This window comes from Callorhinus ursinus, unplaced genomic scaffold, assembly GCF_003265705.2.
Source record: "Callorhinus ursinus isolate GAN/ISIS: 27379988/994484 unplaced genomic scaffold, GSC_fseal_2.0 scaffold8, whole genome shotgun sequence".
In the NCBI taxonomy this organism is placed as follows: domain Eukaryota; kingdom Metazoa; phylum Chordata; class Mammalia; order Carnivora; family Otariidae; genus Callorhinus; species Callorhinus ursinus.
Window position 1 is genome coordinate 22,624,836 of NW_027397070.1, and position 24,994 is coordinate 22,649,829.

At 35.0% G+C, this 24,994-nt stretch overlaps 1 protein-coding gene and 1 pseudogene across 4 annotated transcripts in view; one reads left to right on the forward strand and one right to left on the reverse strand.

The window, feature by feature from the left end:
* Positions 1-24,994, reverse strand: part of MDGA2 (MAM domain containing glycosylphosphatidylinositol anchor 2) — a 799,761-nt gene that overhangs the window by 253,219 nt on the left and 521,548 nt on the right. For all 4 annotated transcript variants that reach the window (XM_073895162.1, XM_073895160.1, XM_073895161.1 and 1 more), the window contains one exon: positions 20,134-20,403. In XM_073895162.1, coding sequence (XP_073751263.1) covers positions 20,134-20,403 — 270 coding nt within the window. The remainder of the gene's footprint in view (positions 1-20,133; positions 20,404-24,994) is intronic.
* On the forward strand, positions 9,282-9,362 carry LOC112822863 (U2 spliceosomal RNA; annotated as a pseudogene).

Here is a 24,994-nt window from a genome sequence, read left to right on the forward strand (position 1 = left end):
AGGATCTGTACTCAGAAAACTATAAAATACTCATGAAAGAAATTGAGGAAGACACAAAGAAATGGAAAAACGTTCCATGCTCATGGATTGGAAGAACAAACATTGTGAAGATGTCAATGCTACCTAGAGCAATCTACACATTCAAAGCAATCCCCATCAAAATACCAACCACTTTTTTCAAGGAAATGGAACAAATAATCCTAAAATTTGTATGGAACCAGAAGAGACCCCGAATAGCCAGAGGAATCTTGAAAAAGAAAAGCAAAGCTGGTGGCATCACAATTCCGGACTTCAAGCTCTATTACAAAGCTGTCATCATCAAGACAGTATGGTACTGGCACAAAAACAGACATATCGATCAATGGAACAGAATAGAGAGCCCAGAAATGGACCCTCAACTCTGCGGTCAACTCATCTTTGACACAGCAGGAAAGAATGTCCAATGGAAAAAAGACAGTCTCTTCAACAAATGGTGTTGGGAAAACTGGACAGCCACATGCAGAAGAATGAAACTGGACCATTTCCTTACACCACACACAAAAATAGACTCCAAATGGTTGGAAGACCTAAACGTGAGACAGGAGTCCATCAAAATCCTAAAGGAGAACACAGGCAGCAACCACTTCGACCTCAGCCGCAGCAACTTCTTCCTAGAAACATCGCCAAAGGCAAGGGAAGCAAGGGCAAAAATGAACTATTGGGATTTCCTCAAGATAAAAAGCTTTTGCACAGCAAAAGAAACAGTCCACAAAACCAAAAGACAACCAACAGAATGGGAGAAAATATTTGCAAATGACATATCAGATTAAAGGGCCAGTATCCAGAATCTATAAAGAACTTATCAAACTCAACACCCAAAGAACAAATAATCCAATCAAGAAATGGGCAGAAGACATGAACAGACATTTTTCCAAAGAAGACATCCAAATGGCCAACAGACACATGAAAAAGTGCTCAACATCACTTGGCATCAGGGAAATCCAAATCAAAACCTCAATGAGATACCACCTCACACCAGTCAGAATGGCTAAAATTAACAAGTCAGGAAACGACAGATGTTGGCAGGGATGCAGAGAAAGGGGAACCCTCCTACACTGTTGGTGGGAATGCAAGCTGGTGCAACCACTCTGGAAAACAGTATGGAGGTTCCTCAAAAAGTTGAAAATAGAGCTACCCTATGATCCAGCAACTGCACTACTGGGTATTTACCCCAAAGATACAAATGTAAGGATCCAAAGGGGTACGTGCACCCCAATGTTTATAGCAGCAATGTCCACAATAGCCAAACTGTGGAAAGAGCCAAGATGTCCATTGACAGATGAATAGATAAAGAAGATATGGTATATATACACAATGGGATATTATGCAGCCATCAAAAGGAATGAGATCTTGCCATTTGCAATGGTGTGGATGGAACTCGAGGGTATTATGCTGAATGAAATAAGTCAATCAGAGAAAGACATGTATCATATGACCTCACTGATATGAGGAATTCTTAATCTCAGGAAACAAACTGAGGGTTGCTGGAGTGGTGGGGGTGTGGGAGGAATGGGGTGGCTGGGTGATAGACATTGGGGAGGTTATGTGCTATGGTGAGCGCCGTGAATTGTGCAAGACTGAAGAATCACAGATCTGTCACTCTGAAACAAATAATGTAATATATGTTAAGAAAAAAAGAAGAAGAAGAAGATAGCAGGAGGGGAAGAATGAAGGGGAGTAAATCGGAGGGGGAGACGAACCATGAAAGATGATGGAGTCTGAAAAACAAACTGAGGGTTCTAGAGGGGAGGGGGGTGGGGGGATGGGTTAGCCTGGTGATGGGTATTAAAGAGGGCACGTAGTGCGTGGATCACTGGGTGTTATGCAAAACAATAAATCATGGAACATTACATCAAAAATAATGATGTAATGTATCATGATTAACATAACAATAAAAAATTTAAAAAAAGAAGCAAAAATAATCCAACATGCTGAGTCATAAAATAAAAATGAAAGTAATTAAGAATATGAACTCTGATCATAATGAAATTAATCTAGAATCAATAATAAAAATATAATTTAAAAATCTCAGGTGTTTGGAATTTGAGCAATATAATTTTAAGTAACCACTGGATCAAAGATAAAAAAAATCACACTGGAAATTAGAAAGTATTTCAATCTGAATGATAATAAAAATATTACATATCAAAACTCATGGGATGCAGGTAATACTTTAAAGGAAGTTTTATAGCCTAAAAACCTATATCAGGAAAACAGAAAAGTTTAAATCAATAATCCAATCCATATTATAAGAAGTTGGAAACTAGCATTTTAAATCTAAAGATAAAGAAGGAAAGAAATAATCAAGGGCAGAAATTATTATAACAGAAAATGTCTGCACAACAGAGAAAACTAAAAAATAAAAAAGAAATTAAAAAAAATTGAAAACTGGGGGGTGCCTGGGTGGCTCAGTCAGTTAAGCATCTGCCTTTGGCTCAGGTCGTGATACCAGTGTCTTGGGATCTAGCCCTGAGGAGGGAGTCTGCTTCTCCCTCTCCCTCTACCACTTCCCCAGCTTGTGTTCCCTGTCTCAAATAAATAGAATCTTAAAAATAAAAATAAAAATAGAAAATAGAAAATTGGTTTTTTAAAATAACTAATGACATTGAATGACCTTAAGCAAAACTTATAATAAGGAAAAACAAATAAAGAAGACATATATTACCAGTATCATGGTTTTATTACAGATTACAACAGTAGTATGTTGGAACTACCTCATACCTGCTCATGACAACAAACTGTATGCATGTGTTCCCAACTACACAACTTGAAATTGGCCATGGTCTGATTGTACACAACATGGAAACTGGTAAGTATTATAAATCAAACCACTTTTTCCCCCATAAAACTGGTTTACTAGCATGCCACTGAACCAAAAATAAATTAAAAAAATAAAAAGATAATGACATTAATTAGAGCAATTTTATACCAAAAAACTTGACGGTTTAAGAAACATACTCAGTTTCTTAGGGGGAAAAAAAAAGCTTGAGAAACAGATATTTTAATAGGACTGTATTTATAGAAGAAAATTTAATCTATAATTGAAAATCTCTGTACAAAGCAATCTATAAGCCCTGAGGGCTTCTCCTGAGAATTCTTTTCTGAATAGTGAAGTAGAAAGTAACACTGATTTTACATAAACTTAACATAGCAAAAAAGAAAAAATGTATTTGCTGACTTGGCTTTTTTTATTACCTTTTTTGGTACTGAAGTGTAATTTACACTTCTCATGTGCTTACTGTCCATTCATATATTAATATCTTTTCAAGTCTCCCCCTATTTTTAAATATTAGTTTGTTGTTCTATTATTGAATTGCAGGAGTTATTTATATAATCAGGTTATAAGTTATTTGCATACTTATGGGATGAGAGTAATTTCTCCCAATTTCTGGCTTACTTTCCTAATGGTGTTTTTTAATAAATAGAAGTTTTTGATATTTTATAAAACTCAATTTTTATGGTCAGTTTTGTTTATTATAGATTTATTGAGAATATGTCATCAGAGAAGAATGACAGTTTCACTTCATTTATAATCCACTGGGTTTTATTTCTTTTTCTTGTCTTATTTCACTGGTGGAAACTGCAGAAGGTGTAATGTTGAATAGATGTAATGAAAATGGACATCATTCTCTTGTTGCCAGTCTTTGGAAAAGAAGTATTCAGTATTTTACTATTAGGTATTATCTTAGCTATAGGTTTTTGTCGTTCTGTTTGATTAGGTTGACTAATCCCTTCTATTTCTAAAATTGATGTTAAATTTTACCAAAAGTTGTTCTGTATTAACTGAAATATTATTTTTCATTTTAATTTGTTAATATAGTAAATTGCATTAATTGCTATTTGAATGTTAAACCAATATGCATTTCTTGGATACAATCCACTTGATAATTCTGTATTATCCTGTTTATATATTGGTGGAATTGATTTGCTAATACTTTGTTCAGATTTTAGAAAGTGTTTTCTCCTTTTTGACTTTATGAATTTTGTTTGTGTGTGTACAGGGTTGGCATTATTTATTCCTAAATGTTTAAAAGATTTCACTAGTGAAGTCAATAGGCCATGTTTTCTCTTTTAGATATTTTAAATGATGAATATTTAGAATATGAATGAAGAATATGAATTTTTAAAAATGTCTTCTTATGTTAGTTTTGATGAGTTGTGCTTTTTAATAAACCTATATTGGCAAAAAGTTGTTCATAAAACTCCTTCATTGTCTTTTTAAGTTTGTAAATTCTATAGTAATGCTACCTCTTTCATTCCTGATGTTAGTAACTTGTATTTTGTCTATTTTTTTCCTGATCAGTCCTTTTAAGAATTTATCAACTTTGTTAATGTTATCCAGGAACATATTTTTGGCTTCTTTAATTTTTTTTTTTTTTTATATTTCATTGACATATGCCCTTTTTAAATTATTTTCTTTCTCCTCCTTTGGGTTTGATTTCTATGTCTCACATATTCTTTGTTTCCCCTATTTCTCTTGTGTTTATCAGCATGATTCAATTATTTGACAGCATTTAGCACTCATTAAAAATTCTTAGCTAATTATGAACAGAATAATATAACTAAAATGCCAGCAGTAAACATTGTATTTAATGGTGTACTACTTAAAACTTTCCCCAGGGGATTGGAAAAAAGAGATGGATACATGATATTCTACTTCTTTTACACATGTAATTTGGACATCTTTGGCAAAAAACCAAGTCAAGAAACAGATATAAAATATGTAAGGATTAAAAGAAGAAATACATCCTTCATTATCTGAAGCCAACATGATTCTGTACATAGAAAATTCAAAAGAATCTAAGACAAATCATTATAATCAATAAGTGAATTTAGTAAGGTTGAGTAATACAAGGTCAATATACAAAATCATTTGCATTGCTATATACCAGCATAAAATAAATAGGAAGTGAAATTTTTAAAATGATACTATTTACATTACCAAGAACAAAAACAACAAAACTATGAAATACTAAAAATAAATCTAACAGATGTTTAAGACCATTCCTCTGAAAATCACAAAATTTTTTGAAAGAAATTAAAGATGACAACCAAATGAAGGGATAGATAATGCTGGCAGATTGGAATATTTGCATATTCAATTCAATCCAAATAAAAATTTCAGGGGCTTTTTTTTGTGGGGGTGAACTAAAATTAATAAGCCGCTCGGAAAATGTATGTGGAAACACACAAGGCCAAGGATAGCCAAGGCAATCTTGAAAAAGAAGAAAAAAAAAGCCAGAATACTTGTACTACCAGATTTTAAAGTTTAATATAATGTTATAGTAATTAAGATGCAGTAATATTAGTATAAGTGTAAACAAAAACTAATAGAAACAAAATAGGTCCAGAAACAGAGCCACATGTATTGATACTTTTATGTATGACAAAGGTGATACTGCAGTGTAATGGGAAGGAATGGTCAATTCTATAGGTGGTAATGAATTAACTAGATATTGAAATTGAAAAAAATTACCTTATGCCTACCTCAAACCACATATAAAAATCAATTTGAAAAGAATTAAGGGTTAAATGTTGTAGGTAACACAATGAAACTTTTAGCAGAAAACATATGATTATATCTTTATTACCTGGGGTTAGGAAAAGATTTCTTAAGTAGGATACAAAATGCACTAACCTTAAAATTTTTTTGATAGTTTAGACTGCAACACAATGAAGATTTTTGTGCATTATAGGACAACATTAAGATTGTGAGAAGGCAAGCCCTTAAGTAGGAGGAAATATTTTTCAATAAATATATTCAACAAGTGACATTTCAAAATATACAAAGAACTCTACAAATAAAGAAGAAAAAAATAAAACTCAAAAGGCATGGGGGTGTGTGTGGGAGGGGAGATGGGCCAAAGCCTTGAAAAAGTGATTGTCAAAAAGATAATCAAATGGTCAAAAACCATTTGAAGTGTTGCTCGACTCATCCATCATAAGACAAATGTAATTTAGAACCACAGTATGATTCCATAGTACCAACAGAGTGGTTAAAATAAAAAATACAGACAATATCCAGTGTTGACAAAGATGTGGAACAAAAAGAATGCCTGTAGAGATGTACATTGGAAGATTTGGTATTAGATATCAACCTTCTTTTACCCTATAATTCTTAAGTATATGTCTAATAGAGATGCATTCATATGTTCACCAAAAGATTGGTACAAAAATATTCTGAATGTAACTATTCACTTAAAGGTGTCAAACTGAAAATAAAAGTTCATAAATAGTCAAATAGATTAAATTTTATTATATGCATGTAGGGAAACACTATATTATAATGAAAATAAAAAGGCTCTTGCTATACACAGCAGCATATGAATCTCACAAATATAATACTGGGACAGAAATCTAGATACAAATTGCATTGTATAGTTCCTTTTATATAAAATTTAAAAGAACAAAACTAATCTAAGAAGTTTGAAGTCAGAATAGAGGTCACATTTCAGGGATGCTGTCTAGGAAGGGCAGGAGGAAAGCTTCTTGACAGCTATGAATTCTTTGCTTCTCAATTTGGGTGCTGGTGACACACATATGCTCATTCTCTGAAAGTTTATTAAGCTATATACTTTTAACTTTCACAATTTCTGTTATATTTCAATAATTTAAAATATCTTACACTGCATTTTTAAGATAGTGTTTCTCTGAGAACTCCCACTAAATAAACTTCTATATTAATAGACCAATGGCAATCTGTTACAGGCCTCCCTTTTGAGTTTTTCTACTTCTGTTAAAAGAAATTAATAGTCACTGTGAAAGGAAATGAAATGTGCTACACTAGAAACAATCCTTCGTAAAACTTTCTGTAAAGAAAGTTAGCATTTAACTTGTACTATAAGGAGCCATAATATGACATTTTACATTGTCTTTAGATCAAACACACACACACACACACACACACACACACACCAGGATAATTAGGAGAAAATTTAGGAAGGAAATTGATAAAGGCAACATAAGTATCCATTATTTCATTTTCCATTATGTTGGTTTCTCGTCTTGGATAACCTGACAGGATATCTTCTAGTGCTACGGGAAACATGAGATTTTACAGGAATCGGGAGGGCCATAAATGACAATATTGTGTTCATTTGACTGTGTTCATTGACTCCATGGGGCTTAATGGGTGAAGCAATGGAAGCCTAAAATAGAGCTCTTACCATTAGAGTAAAAATTAGGTTTCAAAAATTAGAAAGCACATTGAAAAACTTTAACAAATGAGGTGAGAAATGTTAACAAATGGAGTACAGAGCTTCAGAAGAGCCTTTTTTTTTTTTTTGATTTTTTTTTTTTTTTTTTGGGGGGGGGGGGGGGGGGCAGAGGGAGAGAGAGAGAGCACAAGCAGGGAGAGCACCAGGCAGAAGGAGAAGCAGACTCCCCGCTGAGCAAGGAGCCCAACGTGGGACTCGATCCCAGGACCTGAGATCATGACCTGAGCCGAAGGTAGCTGCTTAACCAACTGAGCCACCCAGGTGCCCCCAGAAGAGTCTTAAGACACAGATTAGGTGAACAATTGAGACCGAGAGAGAGAGAGAGAGAGAGAGAGAGAAAGTATTATAACCCAGAAAATAGGAGCTGATAAAGATGGGCCACAGGGAAGAGGCCTGCTCTAAGTTCCAGTAAGTGCTGCCCACACAGGCCAGATGACAGCCTTCTCCCAAGATGACTCCCAGAGCGAGATGAGTGTCAGGTCAAGAAGTACTGACATCTGAAACTCTAAGGTGTATGTCAAGAAGCATTACAATCTGACATTAATATTGTATCAAAATGTACAGTGTTTTTTGGAATTGTGTTTTTTCTTTGTTTTTATTTTGTTGTGTATGCCTGTGTATAGGATTATGCACCTTTTAAATTGGTTTTAAAGGAAATTTTTATCTAAGCAGAGTTTGTGAACAGCAGCACGATTTTTGTTTTGTTTTTAGAGAGGGAAGGAGAGAGAGAGAGAGAGAGAGAGAGAATCCCAAGCAGGCTCCACACCCACCTTGGAGCCCAACATGGACCTCAGTCCCATGACCCTGAGATCATGACCCCAGCCAAAATCAAGAGTCAGACACCTAATCGAATGAGTCACCCAGGTGCCCCTGAAAGGAACACTACTGACATTTTGGATAAGATAATTATTTTTTTGTGGAGGCTGTCAGTGCTCAGCAGCATTCCTGGCTTCTACCTTTTAGATACCCATAGCACACCACCACCTCCAGTTCTGACAATCAAGAATGTCTCAATAAACTGCCAAATATCCCTTAAAAGAAAAAATTGCCTCCAGTTGAGAACCACTGACCTAAGCAGATAAATAAAATGACACCTCTCTCTCCTTTTTTTTTTTTTTTTAATGGGTTCGCCTCATCCACTCTACCGTGGCTGAAACTCAAATGTGAATTGTATTATCTCTCTGCATGTTAAGTATAGTAACGTTATATGGGGCATAAGTTACAGAAAGCATGGAAAGACTAATCCTAATGTTTATATGACTTAAACCTTCTATAATTAAAAAATATTAAAAGTTTTTAAAGTATTTTTCCAACTTCGTGATTTTGAAAATTAATTAAATAGTTTTGGAACATATTTATTGACCTTCCATGGATAAATTTTCACTTACTAGTCATTAACACTTGAATCTTAACAGATGAATTCTGGTTAAGATGGACTTGAATTTTGGGGTTGATGATTTACATGCATGCATAATTTTCAGATAAGTATATTTGTTGAGGCAAAAAAGTAAAAAAAAAATTAGAGAAGAGAAGATTCTTTGAAAGCTAAAATGAAGATATCTTACGGAGTCTGGAGAGGAATAATTTAAGAACTAGGTTTGATTGATTCTATTTAGAAATCTCCTGAAGCATATATTTATTTATTTAAAAGATTTATTTATTTATTTGACAGAGAGAGACACAGCGAGAGAGGGAACACAAGCAGGGGGAGTGGGAGAGGGAGAAGCAAGCTTCCCGCCGAGCAGGGAGCCCGATGTGGGGCTCGATCCCAGGACCCTGGGATCATGACCTGAGCCAAAGGCAGATGCTTAACAACTGAGCCACCCAGGCACCTCTAGAAATTTCCTGAAGCATTTAAAGAGAGCATTGGTTTTGGAAGTATTTAAGACCAAATTCAAAGGGAAACAAAAACAGAGCAAAGAGAAAATTTGGCAGGTTGACTAATTCAATTAAAATTTGTATATAAAATCTCATGCAAGACTGCAAAAAGTTAACTTTTAAGCATTATTTTAAAATCATAAAATAATCGCTTCTCGGCCTTTTGGCTAAGATCAAGTGTAAAATCATAAAATAAAATGTATAAATTAGTTTCTGAAAATATTCTATTATAAAAATGGAAGTTAAATATAGATTTTTCTTTAAAAGGTTATCAACAGTTTCTAACATTTCATGTATAAGAAAATAGAGTGAATTCAAAAAGCTAGTTAATGTCACCATTCTGGGCAGCAAAGAAAAGAGACACTTCATTTCTAAATATGTAAAGATTCTCATTTTTCAAAGACCAGTTCATATGTCACCCTCCTCTGTGGAATTTTCCTGTTTCTCCCGAATCAGAATTAATTGTTTCTTCATCTGAGCTCCCAACAATTCATGCCTATGCTTCTATTGTGGTTATGGTCTTCCTTAGGATGTATGCCTGATATTTTTCTCCCTGTAAGTGTAAGAATCCATGGTTTCAGGGACTGCACTCATTCCTCTTCTTGTCCTCATAGCAACTGATGCAGATACAGTCTGGAGTAGAAATTTTCTAAATGCCTATTGAAAGCATCATTCACATTTATCTTCTTGGTTTAATATCCTGAGGTAAGTAACTAAAAAAATATAGAAAATAGAATTTTGTTTTAAAGTTTAATGTTCTTTAATACTTGTGTTAATATGTATAAAGCTGTAAAGCCATGTCTCTATACTCATGCATTTCCATGGGTAAGTTTGTAAACAGAAATAAAGAATGATTAAGACTAGAAATGGACATAGGTTAAGGTGCATTTTGACAATACTGAATCATAGGTGGTTAGAGCCAAAGTATCTTAGAGTTTATTTACTGCAATTTCTTAGTTGTAGAGAAAAGCAAGCAGAGGCCTATTTATATACTCATGATCTGACAGCTAATTTAGGGGAAGCCAGAACCATATCACAGATCTCTTTCCTTATACCTTAGTGCCTACAGACGATTTAACTCACACTAACTCAGTGTGGTGAGTCAGTAGGCTTGGAAAATAAGTCTTGTCATAACAATAGGACAAAACAAAAATCAACTATTGGGGTTTCATCAGGATAAAAAGCCTTTGCACAGCAAAGGAAACAATCAACGAAACTAAAAGGCAACCTATGGAATGGGAGAAGATATTCACAAATGACATCAGATAAAGGGCTAGTATCCAAAATCTATAATGAACTTACCAGACTCAACACCCAAAAAACAAAAAAATCTAGTCAAGAAATGTGCGGACAACATGAGCAGACATTTCTTCAAAGAAGACATACGAATGGCCAACAGACACATGAAAAGATGCTCAACATCACTCACATCAGGAAAATTACAAATCAAACCACAATGAGATGCCACCTCACACTGGTCAGAATGGCTAAAATTAGCAACTCAGGAAACAACAGATGTTGGTGAGGATGCAGAGAAAGGGGAACCCTCTTAGAGTGTTGGTGGGAATGTAAACTGGTGCAGCCACTCTGGAAAACAGTATGGAGGTTCCTCAAAAAGTTAAAAATAGAGCTACTCTATGACCCAGCAACTGCACTTCTAGGTATTTATCTAAAGATATTTATACAAAAATAGTGATTCAAAAGGGCACATGCACCCCAAAGTTTATAGCAGCAATGTCCACAATAGCCAAACTATGGAAAGAGTCCAGATGTCCACTGACAGATGAATGGATAAAGAAGATGTGGAATATCACTTAGCCATCAAAAAGAATGAAATCTTCCCATTTGCAATGATGTGGATGGAACTAGAGGGTATTATGCTAAGGAAATAAGTCAGAGAAAGACAAACACCATATGATTTCACTCACATGTGGAATTTAAGAAACAAAACATGAACATAGGGGAAGGGAAGGGAAAATAAAATAAGATGAAAACAGAGAGGGAGGCAAACCATAAGAGACTCTTAATTATAGGAAACAGACAGAGCTGCTGGAGAGGAGAGGGGTGGGGGAATGGGGTAATTGGGTGATGGGCATTAAGGAGGAAACTGGATGTAATGAGCACTGGGTGTTATATGCAACTGATGAATCACTAAATTCTACCCCTGAAACCAATAATACAGTATATGTTAACTAAATTGAATTTAAATTAAAAATTTAATGAAACAAAAACAATAAGACAAAAAAAATCTGAATTAGTAGTTTTCAAGTTAATATCATTGTTTTGGCCCCATTTTACAACTATTGGGTATACAAAACAAAACCAAAAACCAAAAGCTAAAAAAAAAACCAAAATATATAAATTGCCTTCAAAGAAACTGATTAAATAATTCAAAAAATAATCTTAGTTGAGTAAGATTCTTATTTTCTGGATATTAGCAGGTATTGACATTTAAAGCACTACTACCAGTTGGCATGTTTCTTTTTGACTAGAGTAAATTTGACTCCATCTACCAAGGTGGACAATATAAGCTTTAATAAAATAAACATATATAACTAAGCTATCTGTATATCTTTATGTAAATATAACAATAAGAGTAGGAGGGGTGCCTGGGTGACTCAATTAATTCATCTGATTTTGACTCAGGTCATGATCTCAGGGTTTTGGGGATCCAGCCTGAGGCAGGCTCCACACTCAGTGGGGAGTCTGCTTGTCCCTCTGCCCCGCCCCCCACTCGTGCACATGCTCTCTCTCTCAAATAAATAAAATCTTTAAAAATAATAAGAGTAGGCAATATCTAGACAAATGTTTTTTACTTGAAATTATATGTTTTATGATAATTCCTCATATGTTACTTCAATGAACAAAGATAAGTTAGACATATCCTATTTAGGAAAAGAAAGCTATCTATATTCAGATGAGAACTACTGAATTTGATAATTTTCATATTTTGTATAGCCCAGATTAATTTAAAAAAAATAATAATGAAACCATTTCAGAGCTATAAAACATAATATAATAAAATTCTCTCTGGTGTTTTGGGGAGAGGTAATTACTACAGAATATTAAATTGAGAAAACAGAAATAGAGCATTTAATCTACATGAATAATTGGGACACCTGCACACAGCCGACAGCTTTGCTTTTGGAGAATGTTAAAGATTGGTTTTCTATAATTTCAGCTATGATCATTATAGTTTTTATTAATGGCAGATCATGGAAGAAAACTGTTGATAAATTGAAATTTAATTTGATTAATCTAAATGCTTGGGAAGTGCAATGACCTTGTTATTGGAAATTCACAAATAACATACTTTTAGAAACACTTTGAAAGCTAAATTTAATCAATTATTTCTGGAAAATTGTCAATTAATTATGACTGACTTTCTGATCAATGGCTTGAGATAGATACCTTTTGGCAAAAACAATGAACATACTTTTTTAAATATAGGTTACTTGTTTTGTCCTTATTTATATATCATGCCTTCTTCATGCAGTTATTTTGTATCTTTGTCTTCTGTGATTCAATTGGTTGCTCTAAGTAATAGACATTCTTAAAATTCTTGTACATTAATTCGTAAAACAGGCAGTAAAAGTAAAGGAGTCATGCCAAGTCCTTCACAATGCAATATTATTTAGAAAATCATAAACTATAAACACTCTGTTGGTTAGAACTTGAAGTATGCCCACTGTTACCACAGAAGAAAGTGCTGACTAACAAAAACAGAATTTCCTCCAATCAAAAATGATTATATATTTAAGAAAGAATCCCTAGTAAGTCTCTGGCAAGGCAAAAATACAGGAAATACTAAAGGACATTAGTCAGTTCAATTTGGGGGCTGGGGAGTCGATTATATATTTTTTAAAACTTGGCTAAATTTTGTAAGGCACTGTAACACCTTGGTTAAGCCAGTGACCCTGGAACCATATTGTGTGGGTTTTGAATCTCAGCTTTGCTGCTTAGATAAGGCTTGTCCGGGGGAAGTTACTTAACTGTTCCCTCTTCAGTTTTACTTTTCTTTAAAATGGGAATCATAATATTTTTTGCCTCATGAATATTTTGGAATGATTAAAAAGTTAATGTACACAGTGTGCCTGGTAGCTTGGTACACAGTAAGTGTTCAATCAGTATTAACTATTACTATTACCTAAGTGGAACTGATACACTCAACTGTTCACATTTTTTTCTCATAGAATTTTAGAATTACACATTTTTTTTGTAATAAGCCTAAAGATCATTTAGTAATGCTAGGAGTGCTAATATTTGATGTATTTCCACTAAGTGAATTTTGAACATTTAATACCATGATTCAGATTTTTAGAGAGAACTCGGTCATTTCACGTGGATCCACTAGAGTTAGTTAAATCAACACTTTTCAGTACAGAGGGTTATGATGTTCCTGGAGGTTACAGTATATTTCTGCACAGTTAGGGCAATGTAAATTCATGCCTCACTGAATACATATTGACTTCCTCCATAAAGGTTAAATCTATTTCAATATTGACAACATTTTTTTCTCTCTCTTCATATTCGAAATCTGAGATGATAGCCAACAAAAATAGGCTGGAATATTTCTAAAATTAAAAAACTGTTTACAGTGTCACTTAGCACAGGACAGGGGTTCAAGATAGGGGCTGATGAAATTAAGGAGAAAATGGGAACAAAATAAGAGGTGTAAGTGAGCTTGAAGCAGCATGGGATTTGACGTGAAGAATACGGTTTGTGGAGTACACCACATATTGTCATGCCTTTTTTAAAAACATGTCTGTAGGTTATTTGACACTCCTCCCTTTGATCCCGCCCGGGAAACACTCCAGCCTTTATCACTGCCTTGAATAGAATGCAGATATGACTCTGCATGACTTCAGAGCCCAGGTTAAAAGAATCCACACAGTTCTTGGGATCTTTGCCTGGGACCCAGCAGAAGTCTGGCTACCGTGAACCTACCATGTGGAGAAAGAATGTAAAGAGACTTCTGAGAGTCATTGACAGAGACAGAGACAGAGACTGACCTGAAGAATTTAGCTGTTTAAACTTTTTAGTTTAACAACAGGTATCTAAATGAAAAGCCTTGAACATGATTCTAGCCCTAGCCACTTTCTGAGCGCAATCATATAAGACCCTGAATTTTTTAGCTGAGCCTCTCAACCCCCAGATTTGTGAGCAAAACAAATGACAGCTACTGTTTTAAGCTATTGTTTGGGAGTGGCTTATTACACACCAATAAATAATCAGAATAATGTGGCTTTTCAAATGAGCTAGTCACATCATACAGCTGTTTAGTATGATTTAATATGTATATAAAGTTTCCTAATTTAGCTTAATATCCTTTAGTACATAATTAGGATATCAAAGGGAGATAGATGTCTGGAAGAAATGTTTACTATAAGCCAGTAAACTTATAAAAGAGATCCATTTACTCACCATATATTTATTGAGCATCTACTATATGCTGAGTAATTTTCTAAGTTCTAGGGATACATCACTGAATAAGACAATGGATAAATTCTTCGTCCCCAAAGTCCCCATGAAAGAGACAGACAATAAACAAATAACTAAATATGTATAAAATAACTCTAGGTAGTTATGTGATAAGAAGAAACAACAAATCATGCAAGGGAGTTGGGGTGGGTTATTTCAGATAGGGTGGTCAAAGTCATTTCCCAGAAGATGGTATTTGAAAATTAACATTCTAGGCCAAAAGAACAGCAAATGTTTAAGTCCTAAGTTGTGGAAAAGAAAAAGAAGAATAATGAGTTTAAAGTCTAGTAGGCAAAGAGGAGAGGGACATGAAATGATGATGAGGAATTTGAATTCCATTTTAGGTGAGATAGAAGCCACGGGAGGAGTTTTCTTCAGGAGGATGAGATAATTCCAATCACTCTGGCTCTTGGATGAATGTAACAGAGACGGCTAGCTGTTGACAAAAATCCATGCCCTCTTATTCCTGAGCACACAGTAGGAATACATTTCCTAGCCTTCACGTCATGGGGTGACTATGTGCTGAAGGTCACCAATAGGATGTGAGTTGAACCAATGCCTATCTGACCCATAAAAGTTCTCCCATGTGTGCTCATTGAAGCTCTTTCCCACTTCCAGCTGACAGGGATGGAAGTAACACTCAGAGAAACCTTAGAAGCCGCAGATTGAAGATGGGAGAGGCATCATCAACCTAGGTGTCTGAATGACTGCATGGAGCAGACTCTCCACCTCTACGTACATACCAGTCCCACACACAACACCATCACCAGCATTATTGTCTAGGAAACACCTGAACTCTTCCATGAGAAAAATCTAAAGTGTTCTTGTTTCATGTAATTACATGTATGGGTCTGTTTGTTAACAGCCTAGTCTACCTCATCTTATACAGTGAATAAAAGAGGGGATTCAAAAAGTGGAGCCAGAGCAGAAAGGTTAATGAAAAGGCTATTTTAATCAACTACAGGAGATATATTGATAGTTTACACAAGGGTGGTAACAGTGAACTTGGCAAGATATGACCAGATTCAGAGTATAGTTGGAAGAGAGAGCCAACATGGACCAAGGTGGCAGAAGGGGAGCCTGTCTACTTCATCTCAATCCTACTGAGGAGCTTTTCATGGGACCAGTCGGAGCTCTGAAATATTTTCTCTGAAAAGATACCTGATCTATCTGAGGAAGTCAAAACCCGTGTGATGACAGGACAGCGGTGGCCACACCGGAATGTCTGTGCTCTCACAGAGTTTCTGGTAAGCATTTCCGCTAAACAGATGAGAGTCACAGGGAGGGAGAGGCTTGTCATAAACTCTGTTTAGTTGGCTGCTTGGAGGAGAGAGAGACACCTTCAGCAGAAAGGGGGAAAGGACACTGCACGAGAGCTTGTGCTCAGAGAATGTGGCACTTTAAGGGGCTCTTGGGAGATTCCATCACTAGAACTCAATCCTTGATACACATGGATGTATGCTCTTCTAGATAGAGGAATCTCCCAAGAGTCCAATAAGGTGTCACATAAGAAAGAAAAATGTTCTATATAGAGAAGACCTGCCTACTCTACCCCAAGCTGGGGTCGTCAGAACCTGGCGATCAGGTCAGGGGTGGAGTGGGTGGTCAGGAGGGTGGAGGATAGACAAAGAGGAAGAAGCCAACCGTACCACCAACTCTGCTTTCCCACTGCAGGTCTCCAGCCCAGTATGGACCCGAGCCGGGCAGGAGAGAAATTTTTGCATCAAATCAGGTTTGGAATTTTACTACTATGTTGGATCATGCATCGAAAAACATTGAACTAAATCCGCGCTTGTGATTTCAATGTACTGTCAGACTCTCTATTTCTAATAATGAGTATAAGGGTCATGGGATATGTCTGACTTTTGTTCTTGAAACAGGGGAAGATTAAGCCACTGAATAAAATTTAAAGAGACCACAGGAAACTAAAATACAATAATGTCTTGATCATGTTATAAACCATGCTTGTTCAACACAGTGGTTCAATTCATGACAGAGGAGAAATGTGGAAATGACATACTGAACAGGAGTTTGGAAAGCACTGAGCCCAGGCCACGGTGCTTCTCTACGGACTTGGGAGAAACATGGCTCAATCATTACAATTTCTTAAAGAATCATAAGAAAAAGCACTGCAGCTATGTTTATAAATATCTAACAAAATATTAAAACATGAGATTGCTCTTCAGTTTTGAGCTTGCTTTCTACATGAAGTATTGTCTACATTATTTAAAGTTTTAGTTTCCTATTAAAAATATCAAATGACAAATTCAGAAATGTTTCTAGAGTTTTATTCCTGTCTGCACCCTATATTCTTATTTTTTGTCCATGAATATTCTCAAGTGGTAATGGGAATTCTATGTACAAATTATCCCTGTGCTTGCCCAGAAAACCTGGTCTGTGGATTTCGATTTAATTACAGATAATAATGGGGGGAAAATAAACCTAGAGCTCTATTTTTACTGTACCCATAACACAGTTAATCTGAGACACTGGAGAGGTCTACTAATTCAGAAGACTTGAAAATAATTTCTTTGATATAATAAAAAGAGAACCATTTTCTTTAACTGAATTCCTTGGCCTTTGTAGCAGAAATCAGATGCCTCACATTACTGTACCAGTTTCTCTCCCCACATGCAATCTAGGATCCATTAACCAAGGCTATTTCTTTATTCAGTAACATTTTACACAAACTCGATTTTATGAATGATGTGGATGCCACTGCTGAGAGGTCCCACTGGTAATATAATACGGTGATGCAAATGCACACTTCAGATAAATTAAAGGCATAAAAATAAACTATAAATTGGGGAAATACATTTTTAGGCTATATATTTTTTTTAGGTCATTCCTGTCAAAGTTGGAAACTATCCTTTGTAAGAACATAATGAAAACTGCTAGATGAAACAGGGGAGAGATCGCTTCCTGAGCTTGTATGTGCTGTGGCTTGTTAGTCCCTTATGGAGGGCACCTGAGCAACACAGACATTTTATACTAGATATTCTTCCAGTTGTATAGGAATTCAATGTAGTTGCAGATAATCCTCTGGTCAAACTATATTTAATGCATCATTTTTCTCTAGTGAGTTCCTACAGTTGACAGAATAATGGAATGAAATGTTCTCCATTGCATCCGTGAGTCTTAAAAATTGTTTGGCAATGCTTTAATTAATCTCACAATTTTTGTAGCAAGATTTGGTAGAAGTATTTCTATTTGAGAAAACATGTGTTTAAAGATAAATAAAAAGCAGAAATAATAAACATGGGTAATTTGTACAGTTTTGTTTTCTTTTTTTTTCCTTGAAATTGGGATGGCCAAAGAACAAAATCTGGTTATTCACTGAGACAAGGCTTAGAGCAGTGTCATTTCACCGATACTGATATCAAAGTTAGGAAGGTTAAGATACTTCCATTCAGGGACCCTGTCTTTTTATTTATCACCATATATTATTCCATTGTATTCTTTTTTTTTTTTTTTAAGGATTTTATTTATTTGACAGAGAGAGACACAGTGAGAGAGGGAACACAAGCAGGGGGAGTGGGAGAGGGAGAAGCAGGCTTCTCGCCGAGCAGGGAGCCCAATGCAGGGCTTGATCCCAGGACCCTGGGATCATGAGCTGAGCCAGAGGCAGATGCTGAACGACTGAATCACCCAGGCATCCCTCCTTTGTATTCTTATCTTCCTTATGGATTTGTAAACCCCTTTGGGGGTAGGGATTTAGTCAGTGATCTTTGTAGTTACCCCCATGTAGCCCTTACAAATTTGCTGAGTCATTAGAATATGGTAGTTGTCCAGTAGAAATTTCTAAAATTAAACAACTGAAATAAAGATCACATTTCATTGGTTTTAAAATCCTTATTTATGTTCACATTCAAACATCTCCAAAATCAGAATGTACCTTACATTCAATACCCTTTTACAATTGCTGTCAGCAGGGTACAGCAGTGGTGATCTGGCTTGGAAGAAAATCAGAGACACTATTTCCCTATATTCTGAATTATAAATGTTCTTAATGACAAAGAAAGATGTTGGGTAGACAACCATAGTCATCAAGAACTGGGATTAAGAGTTGGGTTGGTTCTGAGTGTGAAATTTTAAGAATAATTTAAGCAATTTATTTTTCTTTATTTTCCTTTTTACATCTACTAATGGGTGATACATGGTTTAAAAGGAAACCTAAGTATAAACAGAACTGAAAGACTTCTTTCAGTAACATTCTATCTCATAAGAAAACACTGTGGTAACTTAATTGGCATTATGTTTTACTTTGTAGTGAGACATAAAATAATGGCATATCTTGCAATTACTAAATGTTGTATGGCCTACGATTTTATAGCAGATAGTGCATTCTTCAGAGTGTCTTGATTTGTATCTAACACCATGCAATATTTTGAATACAGTATGCTTTTGGTTAAGTAGCATATTTCTAAGAGTTTGGAGAATAACAGATAACAAAACCACCATAATTCATGTTCACAAAATCACTAATGTTAATCTCAATACACTCAATTATGTTTTGCTTCCATTATAATCCTCCATATGAGAAATTTTCATTTGCTTGTGAGAAGAGTGGGGGATCTGAGGATCTATTTTAAATTTAGAGCCATTGGTGTCCAGCCTCCATCCCCAACACAGGACCATGCCAGGTGAAGTGAGACGTGAAGAAACACAACCTCCTTGCACCATAACTTACATCCTCCAAACTGGAGGGATAACATCTCCTCTAAGATGTAGTACCAGCTCACCAGGTGGCAGCAGCCATACTAGAACATCAATGCTACCGTTGACCTAGTGACTCACCTTTTATGTCAATTCCCAAATACACTTTGTCTTTTATGATCTCTGACTTTTCCATGTCTTTCCCTAATCTCAGTCTGTTAAAACTCTACCCAGCCTATAGAACCTGATGTAAATGTCACTAGATATTTCCTAATAACCTCAGCCAGAAGTTACTGGAATTTTTTATATGTCTATAGCTTTTGCTTATGCCTCCCAAACACTGTATCATAGGGCTATTAATTGAGATATTTTATTTTCACTGATAGTATAATCCTTGAGTACAAGGTAATGTTTTATAGATCTCTATATAATCCCACAATTTTGAGCTCTGCTTCTAATAGGGATTCATTAAATGTTTATTAAACATTAAATTGATACATTTGCTAAATTCCTAAACTAATACACAATCTGTATAATAATGTTTAATGCTCTATGCCATATTTGCATTTTAATGATTTTTTTAACTAAGAACATATAAAAACTATTCAATGGAACAGTTTCATAGTATCATTAAGAATATGTTACAAAAACTATCCAATGCAAATATAAAACATGGTTATTAAGGTTCAGAAATCTTAGTTTCCATTTATAATTAGTCATCATTCATCAATTATAAATAATTTTCTACGTATGTTAGACATGTATGCAATATTTGAGGAAATGTTTTTATATCCAACATCGTTTTGCGATACCCTGGTTAATCCCAGAAATCCATGTGGTAACATTCTCTAGGCCAACTTACCTCTCACAATGATGTTGGTGGACTTTTTTGCAGGGTTTCCCACATTATTATTGGCGATGCAGCTGTAAGTACCAGCATCTTCTGAGGTGATGGCAGGTATGGTCAATGTTCCTCCATTTAAAACAGTCTTTTCAGGCAGAGTCCCAAAGGACCTGACCCAGGTGAGAGTGGGTGCAGGCTCTCCTCCTGTCGTAACACATACTAATGTTACGGCCTCTCCAGGATTTACAACTATAGGGTCATCCACCAAGAGTTTAATTGATGGAGATGCTAAAAGACATAAACAAACAGAAAAAAAAATGCACTATTTAGATCTGTTACAAGTGGAATTCCACAGCATGCTTTATATTTATTCAAACAATTAAAATGGCATATTCTTTTCCTTTGTCAAAATCTTATTGTATTAATCAAGTTTAAACCAAATATAATGGTTACATATATTAATTACATGGTATAAACATGTAGAAGTGTATTAAGAATCTTACACATAGAGAGAGAGGAATCAAAATTTGTGTATTCTGAGATTATTGTTCCAAAATCAGAATGACAAGAAGGATTAAAGTTTTTAAACAAAAATCCCTTTCCCTTTGCTGACAATCACCATTTGTTTCTGTCCTTCCAGGTATAAATATTGCAGCTGTTTAGTCCTTGTATTTTCATGGTGGAGATTGTCAATTATTTAATTTTTGGATCATTCTGAGGTGAAATGATACATTTTTGTACCTGAACACGACTGAGTAAGAGATAAAGGCATAGATCATTCCACTCTTTTATCAAGCAGTGGGCCTGGTTTTTTATCTTGAAAGGAATAACAAAATCATGTAATTCTAATGCAGTCTCCATACTTCATCTCTCACCTCATTGTGCACAAAAGGTCTAGACAGTGAGTTCTCATCACCACTGCTTTAAAACAAACAAATGAGAGCTCAAACATAGTCACCAAACTGTGCCTCCCACCACTCAAATGTTTAGTTTATAATAATCTCCCCAGTGAAAATAAGTCATTTGCAATCTTTTAGCTTAAAAAATACAAAGATAAAATATCCATTCAAAAAAAATGCTGTGTTAGACTTTTCATCAAACACTCAAAATAGAAACAGCACAAAAATATGTATGTTCACATACAGCACTTCTTTTCTGCTTACATTGCAGTGCTGGCCTACAACAATGCATCCCTAAAGACAAACAGGGGGGATGCAGTATGCCGGTGTTTGATCTCACATATCCAGAGATATTTTATGCCGAAGTCAAAACTGTATTGTATGAAATCAATCCATATTAGAAACACTTAATGTGTTCAATTGTACTGTGTGATTTTTTTCGCTATTAACTTCAGCTTAGACTTGGAGAGTGTTTTTCTCAGAATAAAAGGTAAATTCTTGTGTGGTCTAATATTTGTCTTCTTTGTTAAAACAAAACAAAACAAAACAGAGGAGAGCAAGAAAACAATTCCCTGTTATTATCGTGGTTCTGTGGGATAGGCACAGTTTGCCTGGATGACATTTTTAAACATAATTTTTGCATGTTGGTCCTTCTAACATCATTTTAAGTAATATGGAAGTTTTCAAAGTATCTTAATAGCCCTTGTGAGGTGTTGACTTTAAATTATAAAGATTTATGACTAAAATTAGAAAATGTACATAGTGAAAAGTATATGCAAAAGACACTCATTTAGTAGAAAAGAAAATTCTCTGAAGAGTTAAGGTTGTTAAGCTGACAGATATTACTATTTAAACATTTTGAAAATAGATATTATATTTAATTATTGATATACTGCCATGAAGAAGTAAAAGAAATCCCTATAGCCCAATTGAGCCCAATTTATACTATAAATAGTATAATCTTACAAAGGGGTTTAGTTAAAATATAATTCTAGAGATTCCAACTTTTATATATTAACAAAGTTCATTTGTTTTACATCATATTTTAGTAAAATTAAAAGTCCCAAGGCTTAGGGGTCATTAATAACATATGTTTGGACTATGGAAACAGACAATGGTGACATTATCTCATGAAATATTTGCCTCTGAAATCAACTTGTACAAAGATGATTTGTTTTTCTATCAGACAGACAAATTTAAAGAAAAAAAGCTCAAGAAAATTCCAAAGCTCAAAAAACAATACATACATAACAAGACCATTGTTTTACCTGTAATGCACTAGGCAGAACTATATTCACAATCATATTTTAAAAAATCCTCTCTTTTCCAAAACTGAATTGAAAAAAGAATATTGTCCAATATTTTTGTTGTGTTTTGTTGAAGATGGCATTCATTTTTCTGATGATCCCTGATATTAAAAATACCCCAGGGGCACCTGGGTGGCTTAGTAAGTTAAGTGCCTGACTTAATTTTTGTTCAGCTTATGATCTCAGGTAGTGAAATCGAGCCCTGCATCGGGCCCTGTGCTGGGTGTGGAGACTGCTTGAGATTCTCTCTCTCCCTCGTCTTCTGCCCTTCCTCTGCACCTGTTCTCTCTAATTCAACATTGTCATAGGGCTTTTCAAAGCTCACGAGCAAAAAAGTATTATACCTATTTCATCATCTACCTTGCAAATGTTATTTTTTCACTGTGTCCTTAAACTGTCCAACCATCCTGAGTTTGCATTATAAGCTTAATCTTTAGCACTTATATAGTTGTATAGGAAATGAGAAAGAGAAATCTCATTACATTAAATCATGTAGGTAGCTGAATGTTCAGTAAATGCCTATAGCATGTGTTGGTCAGATTACCCCATCACTATATCAGTATAAACATGTAAGACCACAGAGCTCATCAGTTTCCTTCTTATTATGAGAAAAACGCAGTGTCCTAAAACATACTGTAAGATCTAGACATCCATACATTCTTCACAGCAACATGTGAGAGAGATTACTATTTTACCTTCATTGTTAAGTGATAAAAAAATTAAACATGAAGGTTGAAAAGGGGAATGATATCATTTTGAGGAATTCTGTTTAAAACAATGCTCCAGGATATGGCAGTATTTAAAACAATATTCATAAACAATCTCTAATTAGAGAGAGGCTTTGCTACAGATATTGAAACCAACATGCATTTTTCATTATGTTAATATTCACAGACTGGATATTTCTGGAAATGATTGAAAAGACAGAGTAAGTGTGCTCCTTCATGGAAATTTACAGAAAAGTCTCCTAGAAGAGACCTAGTTCATAATACCAGGGTTCCAAACCAGGTTGGCACAACATCTTTTGTTATTATCATTGTTGTTGTTGTTGCTTTTGTTAGGAAGGAATGTTTTTAGGTATGTTGCTTATTTTCCCTAGCACAACAAATTTCAACACATTCATTCATTCATTATTTATTGACCACCTACTATGTATTTAGTCCCTGTGATAGGCACTTGAGATCTACTGGTGAAAAAAACAGTCAATGAATCACTGCACTCAGAAGCTCACATCCTAGCAGGAAGAGAACTAGCCCTTTCCCTATGACTCTCATCGTCTTAAGTGACTTATATTTACATCACCTAACTGTTCTCTGGAGTTATGTGCACTTATGATCCCTGATCAAGATGCTTATGCCACATGAGCAAAATTAGTAAGGAAATTTGCCAAAAGATATTCATTATAAAATGAAACTTTACAAAATAGAACAAGTGTCATTCACATTTGAATCTAATCATTGAACAAGATAAATAGAAAAATTAGAAATGGAACTTGTGTTCTAAGGTGAACAAAAGACAATAAAATCAAAAGCTTTATTTCAGTCAATAAGCTATGTCAATAGTTGAGATACTAATACTTAATGGCCTTAAATGTCTTCCTAAACACTGGGAAACATGATGAAAAAGAACTTTAAAACCACATATATCTTGCTTCTTCAGTTAACAATCCCTAACTATTCTTGCCAAAATGTGAAATCTTGGCAAAATTTGGTTTCATTCAAGTTTACAAGAATCAGAGCATCCATCTGCTGCTGCAGCCGAACCCTAGAGGGTCATCATTCATGGAGAGAAATCCAAGCTAAAAAACACTTCCAACTAAGGAAATTGTTGTCCGCAGAATTTTCCTGTTCTTTATAGAAGATACCAGGGGCTTAAGTACAGTGCCAGTTTTAAGAGATGTCCTCTTCACAAGATCAGTAGAGCATTCTACTGATTCACTATACCTGCTGCCTGGAATTCTCTTCCAGTGCTTATCTACCTGGTAACCCAGTGGTCAGGTATTTTACCATGCTCAAATGTCAATATCAATTCCTCACTGGATTCCTAGTTTTTTGTCTAAGCCAAACGAGTTACTTCCCTTTGTATGACCATAGCTGTTTATTGTAACAACCCCTCATGCCCCACTATGACAATTAGAGCTTTTACCCCTACCCTTTCACTGTTAGATATTTAGGAATATCAGGGTGAAAAGGGTGATGTTTTTCATTTTTGTACCAATAGCAACCAGAAAAGGATCTCACAAAGAATTAAGTGCTCAATAATGTCTCATTAAATAAAAGAATGTTGAATTTAATGATTAGAGAACAAGATGCTCAACATCACTAATTGTCAGGGAAATCCAAATCTAAACCACAAGAAAATATCATATCACATCTGTCACAAGGGCCAAAAAAAAGGACAAAAAGACAAAGAGTAACAAGTGTTTTCGAGGATCTGGAGGAAATGGAACTCTCATATTACTGTGGGTGGGATTAAAAATTGGTACAGCTCCTATGGAAAACAGTATGGATGTTCCTCAGAAAACTAAAACTAGATATACCATATAATCCAATAATCCCACTATTAGGTATTTACCCAAAGAGAGTGAAAACACTAATTTACATATGCACCCCTATGTTGATTGCACCATTATTTACAACAGCCAAGATATGGAAGCTACCTGTGTCCATCACT